The 13,689-nt window shown below is 52.0% G+C and overlaps 3 protein-coding genes across 3 annotated transcripts; 2 read left to right on the plus strand and 1 right to left on the minus strand.

Moving 5' to 3' along the window:
- Positions 1–709: 709 nt before the first annotated feature.
- N7515_010128 (uncharacterized protein) lies at positions 710–6,204 on the plus strand (the record flags this gene model as incomplete). The annotated part of the gene is made up of 2 exons (XM_056670871.1): positions 710–5,599; positions 5,653–6,204. 2 exons carry the CDS (start codon positions 710–712, stop codon positions 6,202–6,204), a joined length of 5,442 nt encoding a protein of 1,813 aa, XP_056517244.1.
- Positions 6,205–7,204: 1,000 nt separating this feature from the next.
- Positions 7,205–7,435, plus strand: N7515_010129 (ABC-2 type transporter-domain-containing protein; the record flags this gene model as incomplete). The annotated part of the gene is made up of 1 exon (XM_056670872.1): positions 7,205–7,435. The coding sequence occupies one exon, from the start codon at positions 7,205–7,207 to the stop codon at positions 7,433–7,435; it is 231 nt and encodes a 76-aa protein (XP_056517245.1).
- A 1,290-nt stretch (positions 7,436–8,725) lies between these two features.
- N7515_010130 (uncharacterized protein) lies at positions 8,726–9,071 on the minus strand (the record flags this gene model as incomplete). The annotated part of the gene is made up of 2 exons (XM_056670873.1): positions 8,726–8,896; positions 9,030–9,071. 2 exons carry the CDS (start codon positions 9,069–9,071, stop codon positions 8,726–8,728), a joined length of 213 nt encoding a protein of 70 aa, XP_056517246.1.
- Between the last annotated feature and the right edge of the window lie 4,618 nt (positions 9,072–13,689).

Here is a 13,689-nt window from a genome sequence, read left to right on the forward strand (position 1 = left end):
TAGGTTTGCCACGCAGTATCTCATTATTCCTTCCACCTAGGTATCTTTTCATGGTTGTATGGACCTGGTCTCCGGGCGATGTACTCCATTGACCCGACCCTTGCATATACCTAAAGTGCCCGTAGTACTCGATGATCAATGCCCGGAACCTTGCAGCTATATAATGGAACCTACCTAGTGTCCCTGGGACTGCCCGGCGTTGAAACTCTTTTCGATCATGTTGAACTTTTACTTGAGTCATGAACTCGAGTACATGAATGCTATCTATTCTTTGAACGGATATGCCTTGCACTTCAATGCCAATCTTCTTCATTTGGATACTGAGGTAAGATCGGCCAAGGAATAAGACTAAGTGGGACTAGCCAGCGCATTAGGCTTCAAAGGGGCTCAATAACTAGTGTTGGGGCAATTGAAGGTGTTAACCTAGGAAGATAGTATTGAGATAGATAGTAGAAACCAGGGTTAAGTACATAGTATGTAGTTGAGTAGATATAGCAGACATAGTAGAGATATACAAATGAGATCTCACCAAATAAAATCCCGATCTGGAGAAAGTAAACAAAGCTGACAACAAGTAAACAAGGAGCTTGAGTGGGGAATAGATTGGACACCGCATCTCCGCACTTCCCACCTCAAATTTGTTTCTTTTATTAGCCTCAATGCCTCTCGAGTCTTGTTATGTTGACCGACGCGTACCGGCATAACAAAGATGAGCAACCAACCATGGCTGGACAGTCTGTCAGACGATTGGCCCTCTCCAGCTTCACCCACCACTCCCATACCGCAACCAATCCTCCCCGACTCCCCCAAAATTACTAGTCAACAGGGTACCCCGAGTCGCATTCCTGTCCCTGCACGGCGTTCCTTAGAACAACAATCACCGGGAAGCAACAAGAAAGTTACCCGACCATGTCATTTTCATAGAAGAGAACCTCCCACTCCGAAGACTCCACGAACCCCCAAAACACGGAAACCACGATCGCCTGCTCCGGGTAAAACGACATATACTCCCAAGGCGAGCCCAAGAGTCAATTCTCGCCACAGCCCCAAGGTCACTCCGAAACCCACCCCAGGTGCGGCACGCAAGCAGCCCACTATGGATACGCGCTCCCCTCTACGATCGGTATCGAATGTCTCCAACACCTCCAACCAGTCTGAATTCGACGGTACGGTTCAGATCAAAGCGAGGAAGGACACAGAAACAAAGGAAGGGACGCCAGAATGGCGCAGGCGGTTGTTGCGCGGGGAAATCGCTGCTGGTGAGGCGCGGGATTTGTTCGCGCCGATGGGACTTGAGAGCGTGTTTAAGCCGCCGACACCAACTACTGGCGCAGAGCGTAAGGGCGTTTCTCCATTCACGAAGCAAGATGACCATTTATGGGATTTCGCCGACACACCTCCGCGACAGAGTAGCGATGGGAACAGTAGTCGCGACGATGAGCCCGAACGTGTCAACAAGGAGAACGAAAAGGAAGAGGAGGACCAATCGCCACAAGGGACCGTCAATCGCGCCCCATGGGACAATAATGGGGAACGGGACGCGCGTTGGGGTCAGGAAGGGTCATCACAAGTAGGGAACACGCAACTACGAACTGCCAGTGGGCTGGAGGATTTGCGCAACGAAGGACTCACACCCATCATCTTCTCTCGAAACAACACTGTGGATGGAAAGGCGACCCCGGAAGTTATCAAGTCTGCATTGAAACAGGTCACCGACAAGTTGGAAAGCCTTTCTATCGACAAGGACAGTCGCGCAGGTTCTCCAGCCAGCGATAGCTTCCTTTTCTACAATCACAGCGAACCTCGCCCAGACGCGTCTCCCCGAGATGACAGTTTGCTGGACGTGACAAGTCACTCTCTGCCACAAGATCTGTCTATGGGAACGGTGGAATTTAACAGCCGTAGAGGAAATCGCTCCTTCCCTCGTCGCTTCTCTCCTTCGCCCTTGCCTTCACATTTTTTGTCCCCCACAGTCCTCGCCAATTCTAAAATCCGAAGTTCCCCTCTCTTCAACCCCCCTAATAAGACAGCGTCACCCGGCCTACCGCGTCCCTCTTCGTCTCATGTCCGTCCATCTACGGCAGGAGCCGAGACCGAGGCCAAAATGCCGTCATCAGGGAGTCCCCTGAAGTTATTCGGTGACCACGACACATTTACCAATAACAGACTTCTTCGACGAATGAGCCAGTTCGAGGACGATTTTAGCGACGCGTCAGAAGGGGAAGAGCCCCCTTCGCCCTCGGAAGAAGCGCGAAGGAAAGGTGAAAACCGCGGCTTTTTGAACGCAAGACATGAACCGCTGCAGGAGATCTCGTCGAGGCGCAATGAACGCGTCGGATCTCGCAATGCTGCACATCGAATCAGCCAGTTTGGAGGTGGTGAATTGGACAAATTTGATTTCTCGGACAACAGCCCCTACGAACACAAATTGGTCTATGATGAGGCCGCGGGATTTGGCTCTCGACCATCTTCACGCAAGCGATCATCAACCCGGCAAAAATATCTTCGGGGCCCCTCTCAACAATTGTCTCATTACAGCCGATCAGCAAGTTCCGGTTTCACTCGGAAGCCATCGGCATGGATGCGCCAGGATTTCTTTGATGATGTGCGACATGGGAATCGGCCACACAATAAGGAAAACATGGCTCCTGATGTCAAGCGAGTACCGAAGGCCGCCGGCTTGGATCCTGTCCCCAAACGCCGTCGAACGATCATGAGAAACATCAGCGCCGAGCCCCATCACAATGCCGACGGCGTGTCCCCGCAGAAATTCGGCGACAGCATGTCGCTTTTGCAACGAAGTCTCATGCAACATGGTGTACAGATAGAGAATAGTGACTATCTCGCGCCGCCGGGCCATTCCCAATCCATGCAGCGACCTCGAACACCCACACCAAGTCAAATACGGACCGATGGGGAAAGTCATGTCGCACCGCGCAGGGACTTTTCAGAGTCCAATTTCGATAACACTGATTATTCCGATTCATTCTCCCTCGATGGTGATATTCCACTGGTGAAGATCACCGGCACCAGCGATACTTCGCGGAAAGGATCCATCACCACTCAGGATTATTTGAATGAAGCCACCAAGATCATGGATTTCATCAGATCAAAGGGAAGAGACGTCGGTGCCTTGACAAGTCTGCACGAATCTGACGTGGAAAGCGAGGAAGACTTCAGTTATGACGATGATTCTACCCGAGAAGCATTCTCTCGCCCTCCCAGTCGGGACGGGACCGACCTTCGCAAGTTAAGGGAGGTGAAGGAATTGAATCCGACTATTTTGAGCCATCTAAAAAAATATCAAGAGCAGGATGATCACGACGATCGCGAGATGTCTCTGCATGCCTCCCAGGGCCAGGATGAGGGTCAAACCGAACTCGGTGAACACAGGTCACAGAACATTCGAATTCAGGGGCCGCGAAAACGAAAAACCAGTGGGATGGCCGACGACACGGCGGAAAACATCGCCCATGATCTGATGACTATCAACACACAAATGTCTGGTTTCAGCGTTACTTCCGTGCCCACAGGCAGTTCGCAAGGCTCTCATGTGAAAGGCGTGCTGGCTTCTGATATTGTAGCCCATCTTATTCCAAGTGAAGTCAATGGCTTCAAGTATGATCGTTCGAAGAATCAGTGGGTGAAGGATGAGGTGGAAGAACAACAGGCGCCCGTCTCTGAACCTGCCGAGGAGGCTGATGACCCGTTCAGAGATATCCCGGATCTCAGTGTGGACGAGCTACAAGAGATGATGAGAGTCCATGGCCTCAGTTCTCCTACTAAGGCTGACGCCGAAGTCAAAGACCAAAACAAGGCCCGCAGTCCTTTGGCTACGAGAACATCCCTTAAGAGGCCCGATGGTCGACCCCACACGAGAAACGGGGAGCCTTCTGTCGGTACAAGCTCAGTTCAATCAAGGTTTACTCGCTTCACGGCGAGTGTTCCTAATCCTGGGACGAGAGCTACGTCATGGGACACCGACGAGGCAACGGGGAGGGAGCCGTCCGGACAGGAGAGACTCGAGGCTCAACACCCGGAGCCACTGTCTTCAAAAAATCCCAACTCCCAAGGGAAGCAAGCACGTGTCGCGACAGTCAACCTCTCGTCGCCGCTTGTTTCACGCTCCTCCTCCACGGAGGAATCTCATGATGCCCAGCCCAACCTGCAGCCGAATCACGCTCAACATGGGACTGTACCAGATGAGGGTAACACGCAGGCAGGCCTCGGAAGTGTCTCCACACGTCTCTCAGCACCCCCCACGGCACGTCAAACATCGGTTGGTGGACAGCCGTTCATCCGGCGTCCCATCTCAAGGATTGAAGAGAGGAACGAGGAGAATGGTGATGAACAAAGCCTCGTCCGCAGGAACGAGTCAGTTCAGGTTCAAGAGACGCCGGTAAGAACAGAAACCGGGCAATCACTGATGCCTCCCCAGAGCGCCGGGCTCGACACGAGCTACAGCTTTCATCTCAGTCCACTTGCGGACTTTACCGTCAACCAAGGCGACCAGCCACTGAACCTTGAAATGAGCTACGTGGCTCAGCGCACAAACCCGTCTTCTTTGCGACAAGTGCATGGGACATTCGCATTGGCGGTTGAAGCTTTGATTAAGCATATCACTGATGTGGAGCCATATGAGCCTTATTGGGAGCATGTTCGCCGCTTAGTGTTGCGCCAGAAGGGGCTCATCACACTACACAAGCTGAACGAATTCTGCCCTCGATTAGAAGAGCTGGATGTTTCGGATAACGAGATCGGCCAATTGAGTGGCATTCCCTCCACCCTGAGGACTCTCAAAATTCCCAGAAACTGCCTTTCCAATCTTACTCCCTGGGGTCACATGGTGAATCTGCAGTATCTGGACGTTTCAGGAAACGATATTGAGACATTGGACGGCTTCTCAAGCTTGATCCATCTCCGCGAGTTGAAGGCGAATGACAACCGGATCCGCAACATTGATGGGATCCTCGATCTCAATGGCCTGCTTAGCCTGAAGCTGAGCAACAACTCTGTCACTGCAGTAGACTTTGAGGGGTCCGAATTGACCCGTCTTCGTGACCTCGACTTGAGCCACAACTGTCTGACATCTGTTCGGAACGTTGAATGGCTTCCGTCACTTGCCACTCTGGATCTCAGCGCCAACCACATCACCCAGTTCGACTCTCCTGCTTCTCTTATCAGCTTACGCGCTCTCAAGCTCTCCGAAAATCGCTTGAATGCTTTGGATGCACGAGCCTTCCCGTCTATCAGCCTTCTCTATCTTGATGAGAACCATCTTTCTACCGTGACTGGCCTTGAGAATTGTCACAATCTCGAGGTGCTATCTCTCCGAGAGCAGACGCCGTGTACAGAAGACGACCATGAGTTCAGGGTGGATATTGATTTGGGAGTCGTCAAGGATGTTCGCAAAGTCTTTTTGTCATCGAACAGACTTTCTGCCCAGACTGTTTCTCCCTCTGCTCCACTCCTGCGACTCCAACTTCTTGATCTCGCTGCCTGCGCACTGAAGGGCCTCCCGGGCGATTTTGCGATGAGCTTCCCGAATGTCAAGGTCCTGAACTTGAACTTCAACTCTATTGATGGGGTTGAGCCACTGGTCGGAATGAACTGCCTCGCTAGACTGATGATCGCTGGCAACCGTCTCTCAAGGATGAGAAGGGTTTGTCAGATTCTCAGTCGTTTAGGCAGAACTGGAAAAGGAACCGCATGTTCCTTGAGAAAGCTGGATCTTCGTGGAAACCCATTGACGGTTGGTTTCTACCCCCAGCGGTGACTGGGAGTGGAAATGCCGATCGCAAGAAGTTGAAGTACCAAGACAAAGCCATCGTCCGGCACCAGAAAAATTACCAGGATCTCTCTGACGCCCTAGCTGAGCTCGGAAACGACGAGCAGATCTCCCATCGCGCCGCAATGGGGGATGATCCCAAGGCAGACAGAGAAACCGAAATCAACGACCCGTTCACTCTCCCACTCGCAGACCAGCAAGCCGATGTGAAGTATCTCAGGAACCTCGACCAAGCCACACGGCTCCGCCGTAGAGTCCTGGAGCTCTTGCTTTACGCCGGCACAAGCGGCTCCCTCCATACATTTGATGGCTTGGCTCTTCGACCAGTGCTTGGCGATGAGCGTTCGGACATGAACAAAGCCTGGGAGAGACTGGAACATCTCGGCGTACTGCGAAGGAGGGCGATTCAAAATTAAGCGCTGTTATTTGTTATTATTTGAGTTTCCTTTCATCATGCGAGGAGCGTGATTCGAGCATTGTCGGAAGCGTGTATGGAGTTTTGTGAGTCCTTGAGTGGATTTGGCTACTCTTGGGCTTTGGTTTACACAGCGTAGCGCATTATTGGAGTTTGGTATACAATCAAGAGTGGCATTACGGATACTTACTGGCTCCTTGCCTATTCTGGGCTTTTCAGGTTCTTTTGCTTGTATTTGTATTCAATATCATCTAGGTTCAGGTGTCTAATGTGACCTTCGTTGCCCGCGTAATAGTTAGATGCGGACCGGGAGTAATGGGGAAGACCAACCCATTGCACGTGAGAGCTCTCCTCTTCGTAACCGGACACTTAACACGGATGATCTCTCACACGCTTGTCGGTGGAATAATCTAGGTAGTATCTGCGTGTTAGTTGCTCGATTAAGACCATGACATGGGCGAGAAACCGTTCTCTTCGCCTCATTGCTCTTGCACAGATCAGGATCTGGTAAATTTGTATGGCAGATATAGATGCTAAGACGGTATCTGAGACGTTTGTGTCGCAATCTACTCTGTAGGCTGAGAGTCTTAGTGTGATACGCGGAATGGGGATTTGAATATGGGATCGTGAATTCAACTGAACGAAAATTATCTCCAAGAATGAGGAGCAGGACTGTAGGACTATGTACATTCACCCGGACACCAGGCAGCGAGAAAGTCAACATGTTCAAGGCAAGTGAGCACAGCTTATATCATGGAAGTCTCCAGGGCCGATCCTTACAGGCCCCTGAGCCGCAGCTACCATGCACCAGCCACGCCTCGCAACAATCCTTTTTCTGGCACGTTGCCACGTTTACGAAGACAACGGAGAGTCGGACGGGAAGGGAGAATAGTTAATGCTAGACGCCTCATCTTTGAAGATATCGCCCCCGGTGCTGTCGTTTTCTCCGACTCCCACCCGGCACCGGGGGCGGTATCTACCAAGGAATCTCAGACAAGCAGATGCGGAGTCAGTTCCGTGGTGAAGCCATCTACATCGCCGAAACCGACGTTCACTTCCCCCAGCTCTCCGTCGGAGATACCCTGAAGTTCGCTGCTATGGCTCGCGCTCCCCGCAACCGTTTGGCGGGGGTCTCCGCGACCAGTACGCGGAGCACATGCGTGATGTCGTCATGGCTATGCTGGGTTGTCTCGCTGAGAGCTCCTTCCCTCGCCAAAACGCCAAGCCCCTGATAGCCGCATTTCGGTGCCGCTGGATGCGATGCTTACGCGCTTCCGCTCACCACCAGAAACTCCACGGACAAAATCGTTGCCCACCTGCGTGTTCATGGTGTGGGTCAGACCATTTCCAATTTCCCCTCGTTAAGGTCAACACCAGCACGACCCGGATCGACCCCCCAATCGTCTTTTTCCCACTCCACACTCTCCACGTGCTATAATATGGAGGAGAGTCGATGGGAGGAAAGTATGGGAACAAAGAAGCGACGAAAGTGGACTCTTGGAGCCTATGAGCCACTTAACGGCTCAAGAGGTACGCCACAACTCCATAATCTCCTGGGCTGTGACGTGAAGTCAACATCGGTTGCCGCTATTGACACGGTCGTCTTCCATGCTTCTCGATGGTTCGAAGTCCGCATGGGCGGTCCTCGCATCAAGACCGAGCCAGGATCTAATGGCTTGTTAGATGGCCAACCTGGACTGCCGCAGATGACCACACCCAGGCCCCCGCATAGTACTGCGGAATTGACTGGCGTACAGATAGCACATCGCTTAACCCTCAATCGGCCCGCGACCGTGCTGCAAATGCTCTCCACCAGAAGTACGGCGCCGCCGCTGCGAACTCGGTGCACCATGCGCGGGTAGCTTGGTTCTTGCTTTATCTGTGGTATCTGTCCGTGTGCATTCGGATGCATCTGCGGATATCCTTGTCCACCTTGAGCCTGCGCTTGCATGGACAGACCGATGGGGCAGACGACGCCATTGTCCCTTCCCGAACTATCGAGACCAGAGTCATCACAACCACAGTCCGCGGCCGTGTCGTCAACCATTTCAGAGTCACCCTCGAGGCCGAGTCTTGAGTCTTCCAAGCCATCCAATTCGTGGTTTTCTTAGATCTGACTCTCGGTTCATGGTTGGAGCTTGGGCGCCAGATTCGACGAAGCCAGATGTTCCATCTCCATGCTAGGCGTACCCGCCGAGCACGAGACACTATCCCAAATTGCCGAAGCAGTCGACGATAGGGCAGCCCCAGACACGCTAGGTCCCAAGACTGATGGATGTGGTGGTAACACCAGCCATGGTAAGCCGCCAAGTCACAGTGGAATATATACCGACAGATGTAATTCTCATCGTCAGACGCATCGGTTTCATTTTCGCTGTAAGAATCTTCGCCGTGAGAATCTTCGCCGTCAGGTATGCGACAGGCTTCTTGGGCCTCTTGAGGGGTGCCGTGTTCGATTTCCCGCTAAGAAATGCCTCCTCAAGTCGATGACCTCTGCAGCGATGAGACGGAGTCGAAAGGAGTCACGTCATCACGGGGATGTCGACGCAAGATTGGAGGATTGGGAGGATTTCAGATTCCCGACCTCCCCGATCTGCCGAGCCCGAGACATTATCCGAAGACGACTGAGCAGTCAACGGCGCGGCGGCGACAACTCCCAGGTACGGGCCGATCATCTGCAACTCGATGCGTTTCTATGGAGAGCGAAGGGGTCAGCGGTCTGATCACACAGTTTGCCTTGCATGTGGGTTGAATGGGGGCAGACGTACCTACATCGCGGATGAGTGTGGAGCTTTTTGCCAATCTGCTGCATTATTTTATTCTGACCACCACTGGGTCATGAAGAGTCGCGCCGCCAGGGTAGCTCATGGCGTCCTCCGACTGGGTTTTGCGCGGCTCGCCGTTTCAAGGACTCGGATGGAGCGAGGCCCGTATTAAACCCTCCCGTGGGCGGGATTGAAAAGCCCTTGGGACAAGACACATTTCGTGGCTGGAAGAGCTCATCAGCTCTTCCTGTGTCACGGTGACGCCAAGTGAGGCGTTCAGATGAAAGTCACGGTCGTCATCCTAGACGTCGAGTTACTAAAAACCGACAAAAGGCAAGGTGCAAATAGGAGCACCTGGGAAGTCTGGTGGACTTACTCTTCTCCGGCCTTGGGCCGCGTCCCTGCAGTTTGTTTCATGGTTAAATGATGCGTCCTTCGAACAGAATGCATGGGGGCAGTCATTACCAATTGCCTTTGCCACCTCCGTCTGTCTTTGTCTTGCGAGGGTCGGCATTAGTTGGGCCTGTCTTGCCGAAGTATGATGTGACCATCAAGTTGAACAGTGTGCCTATCTTCGTTTCGTGGCGACAGGTCATCACAGGTGATGACTCGCTCGGGCAAGGGGTCTAAGTGCCGCAGAAGTCTCTCCTCGGCTCTGTCGTCGAGGAGATACCGAATCTTGGCCAACCAGGTCTCCTCATCCTGTGCAGCCATATGGGGCATCGATCACAGTGCGGAGGTCATCGACTCGACGGCGGATCAACAGTGGTCATCGGACGTCCTAGGGAGCAAAAGAAGTAAGCGATGAGATCACGTAAGTGGATTGACATCCTTGTTGGACGAGTGGCCGTCACAGCGGCGGCGTCACTTACTCCTCAAACGCGTGCTTAGAGCAGGCACCTTGACACCCCTCACTGCCGTGGATGAGCTACCGATGAGGTCTGTGCGTGGTGTCCCTCGAATTCTGACTGCTAGCGACACACGGGCTATGACTAGCTTGGGCATGGCTTCCCCACGTCAAGAATATTGAGTCGTCGACGGGGCCCCCCAGCAGCCTGACGAACAAACCGCCGAAACCCCTCAGCTTCTGTTGCGTGTAATGACAAACCGAAAGGATGCGTGTCATGACAAATCCAAAGGACGCGACAGTGAGCTCAAGGCAGGACTTGAGACTATTGGGTAGGAGTAAGTATCGAGATCCGACTGATGGAGTTGCATCCTTGTCAGACGATTGGGCATTACTTACTGCACGGAAGCTTGTTTCAATCCCTGAAGTCTTTCCCACCGAGCCCCAAGTGGTCGGCGTTGTCAATCACCTCGATGTCCGCGTCGTCTGCAGTCGTCAGTATCAGCTTTCGTGATGGAGATAGTTGGCGGACAGGGAGTGATGAGTTTGAAAGAGATGGAATGAGTGAAAAAAGATGGAAGGATTCTGACCAAGAGAGACGAGGGGTTGAGGGCCCCTCGAGGCAGCTGAGGGAAGTACCCGCTTGGGGCCCTTGATTTGGTACTCGGCCGTCATGAGGCGCCTCATCAATCGATTCCGCTCATCAGACCAATTAGGAACCTCGTGGTGGCAGGTGTATTGATTGGTCTGAGGATGAAGGTTGACGGGGGGATGGATCGAGAAAGGGGAAGATATAGTGAGAGGGATGGAGGGCACGACTAGCACGTGAAAAATACGAGACCAGCAAATTGCCAGAGCAACCATGTGAAGCATTGAATATGACAGCCTTGGAACAACATACGCGCTTCCTATCTTGGACATGAACGGACCGCTTAAGGCGAGCGCATTGGAGGTTTGTGGCACATTCTTCTGTGAGGCTCCGTTGCATGTCACACTTGACGACGACATCATATGCATGGCGAATGCATCAAACGACACTCTACATGCTGCAGGGGTCAATGGCTCGTATAATTTCTCGTTGGTACCTCGACAACAGATTTACATACACGGTTCGGGCATATTAGTCGCCCGGTGGACGCTTTACTTGAAGTAAGTCATATCCTATTCCTGCATTCCCACCGTATTGGTTATAGGTATTGTCAAAACGAAGTCCTCGAAATACGACAGTAATTCAAGCGAAATGCAAGCGGAATGCAAACGACAAACGAATCCAAACCTGTCACACCAACCTCTTTCATATCCATCTGCCGTAATCTGTCGTCAGTTGCTGTTTCAGCGAAGTATGCATTACACCTGGGCAGCATACTGTATATTTGAATGTCTTTTCGAGCATTTTGGCCGGCTCTTCGTTATCAACGGGAAAGACCGTACAGTGGGCTTCCTTGTAAGTCAGTTTTCGTCTTATAATTCGTCAGACTTTGGGCCTCATTCTACGTTCAAGGTGAACGCGTCCATATTCCATCCCTCCTAGGCCAACTCCTGAGTCCTGTCTATCAAGGCGGGATAATCACCCTATTTGGCAGGTGGGTAGCTAATAAGCCTTACCTTGCGCATTATGGGGGTTTCCGGCAGGAGCATGATTTACTGGATGGTACGTGGTGTTGTCATTGTTCTGGTGAAACAGTAGTAGACACTAGACTAGGTAACTATTGAAGAGGGGAACGATCAAGGCTGTGTGCTCTGAGGCACACGGGTCGATTCCGCAGGTACCACTCAGCATAGCCATCAGACTAGAAGGAGCAACGATGTTAGGCGCTTGCGCACAAGCAGTTTAAATAGGAGATGTGTAGGAATGTGAGCTTTCTACGGCTATGCTACTATTCAAGTCGCCGACTCTCGCATTCTACAATATCCTCTCTTGGATGTAGGTGCGGAAGATGTCCAGCCCTCAATTTTTGATTCTATAATATCTAAGCAACTCGACTGGTACATTGAATAAACTTGTCCCGCGATCACCAGTGCAGCCTACTGCACAGCATGATATAAATATCGTCCGGTTCACGAAGTTAGCTGGGGAGGCAGGATCTCATGGCAAAGGAGTGAGTCCAATCTCCGTTATGACCTCTCGGAAGAAGGAATGTCAAATTCAAGCCGATCGCTGCCCTTGGAGCCTGAGGCAATTGCGCCGTTAAGAAGGTCGTCCTTAGTGAGACAAATGGGCCGTTTGAACGGCCCATGAACCGGGAAAATTTGGTTGCTCCAGATCATGTATGCACTGCCTGTATAATTTCGTCCCCAGAGTTCGTGGCTTCGCCGGGAAAAAGTCATAAGAAGAACCTTACGCGCCCCCACTCCTTCCAGCCAATGTTTCGCATCTTCAACAAGACTGAAGACTTAAATATGTCTTGCAGCCAACCTCAATAACGACACTTGGTTCCTGTGAACTGGGAGTCTGGGACTTCCGAAGTAAGAGATGTGTCGAAGCAGGGTCGCTCCTTGCCAGGACAAGCTCACGTGATCGGACTTGCTCCTGTGCGCGGAACGGCGCTTGTATGTTCCGGAGAAGACAAGTGGAAGAAAATCTCCATATCTGTTACGTCCCTCTACCCACGAGTGCCTCACAGAGGACTTGGACCTGGATTCTGCCAAGTCACGTGGCGGTCAGGCTTGACCGGCCACGTGACCCGGCTTGGGCTCTCCACAACAGAGACTTAGACTCCTTAGCGATTAGTCTGAATACAGGAATACCCCTTAGGATTTCTTCACTCTAGTTCTAAACCCCTCATTTGGACCCGCCAGTACGCCGGTCCTAACAATATCCAGATAACTAGCTTCCACAGACAATGACACAAGACAAGCTCATCCGCACCATATCCTCCAAGACACTAGATACACTACTACTAGACTTCAACAAGATGAAGGCATCGGGTTGTTTTCGATCACCGGTGTATGGAGGGTTGCTGGCTGTTACGGGGTCCTCCCCTGGGACCCCTCACATCTCACGACAGCGTTATCTCTCATGGCTCGGACTCTGGATGAGCATTCATCATTGAACCTCGTAAGATCATTTCATTGGGCTCCACAGGTCATTGAGGACTTGGACCCCGGATGATCTTGGATGGGATCATCGGGCTTCCGTCATCTTGGACTTGGACCCCGCATTGTCTTGTTTGATCTTGGATGACCTTGCATGGCTTTGGATAGGGCTCGGCACGAATACCTATTTGTCATATTTTGAGCCCTTCACATTCGCATTCGTGAATCACAGACAAGACGAATATCGGCATTCGTTGAGCCAATATTCGCGTGAATATTCGCGACGAATATTGTGGGTCTCGCCAAGACCATTTCCATCCCTGGCATTCGCAACAACCCTCAATGGGCAGCCTCCACGCAAAAACAACAAGCCGAAGGCTGCCTATGCGGGGACGGACACGAGTGGAAGTCTATCTTATTTTTGCGTGAAGGCTACCCATTGAGGGTTGTTGCAAATGCCAGGGATGGTCATCCTCCAGACGTCTGTAGTCCGAGACGACTCGATGAAAGTCTATCTTGTTCTTGCTCTTTATCGTTGGTCCCGTCGAATCTTCCGTCGAAGCCTCGGAATCCCAGGCCTAGCCTTGACATAAGCTGATGGCTAACCTCTGACCTAGTGTCAAGTGAAGTGCCTGTGTGACGAGGGGTACCTTGATTAGCACGAAGGGTAGTAAGAGACAGCGGATTGTTTGCCGCTGTACGAGTATGGGCTGACCAGAATGAAGGTTCCGTCTAGTGGGATCGCCTGCAGAATAAGGAGTGGAGTCATAGGTAATATATAGGGACCACCACATAGCCAGGCATCGTACATGCTGTCCCATTTGGATACTTATTCACC

The sequence above is a fragment of the Penicillium bovifimosum genome, assembly GCF_028826915.1.
Source record: "Penicillium bovifimosum strain IBT 22155 chromosome Unknown utg000008l_segment0_segment0, whole genome shotgun sequence".
NCBI lineage: Eukaryota > Fungi > Ascomycota > Eurotiomycetes > Eurotiales > Aspergillaceae > Penicillium > Penicillium bovifimosum.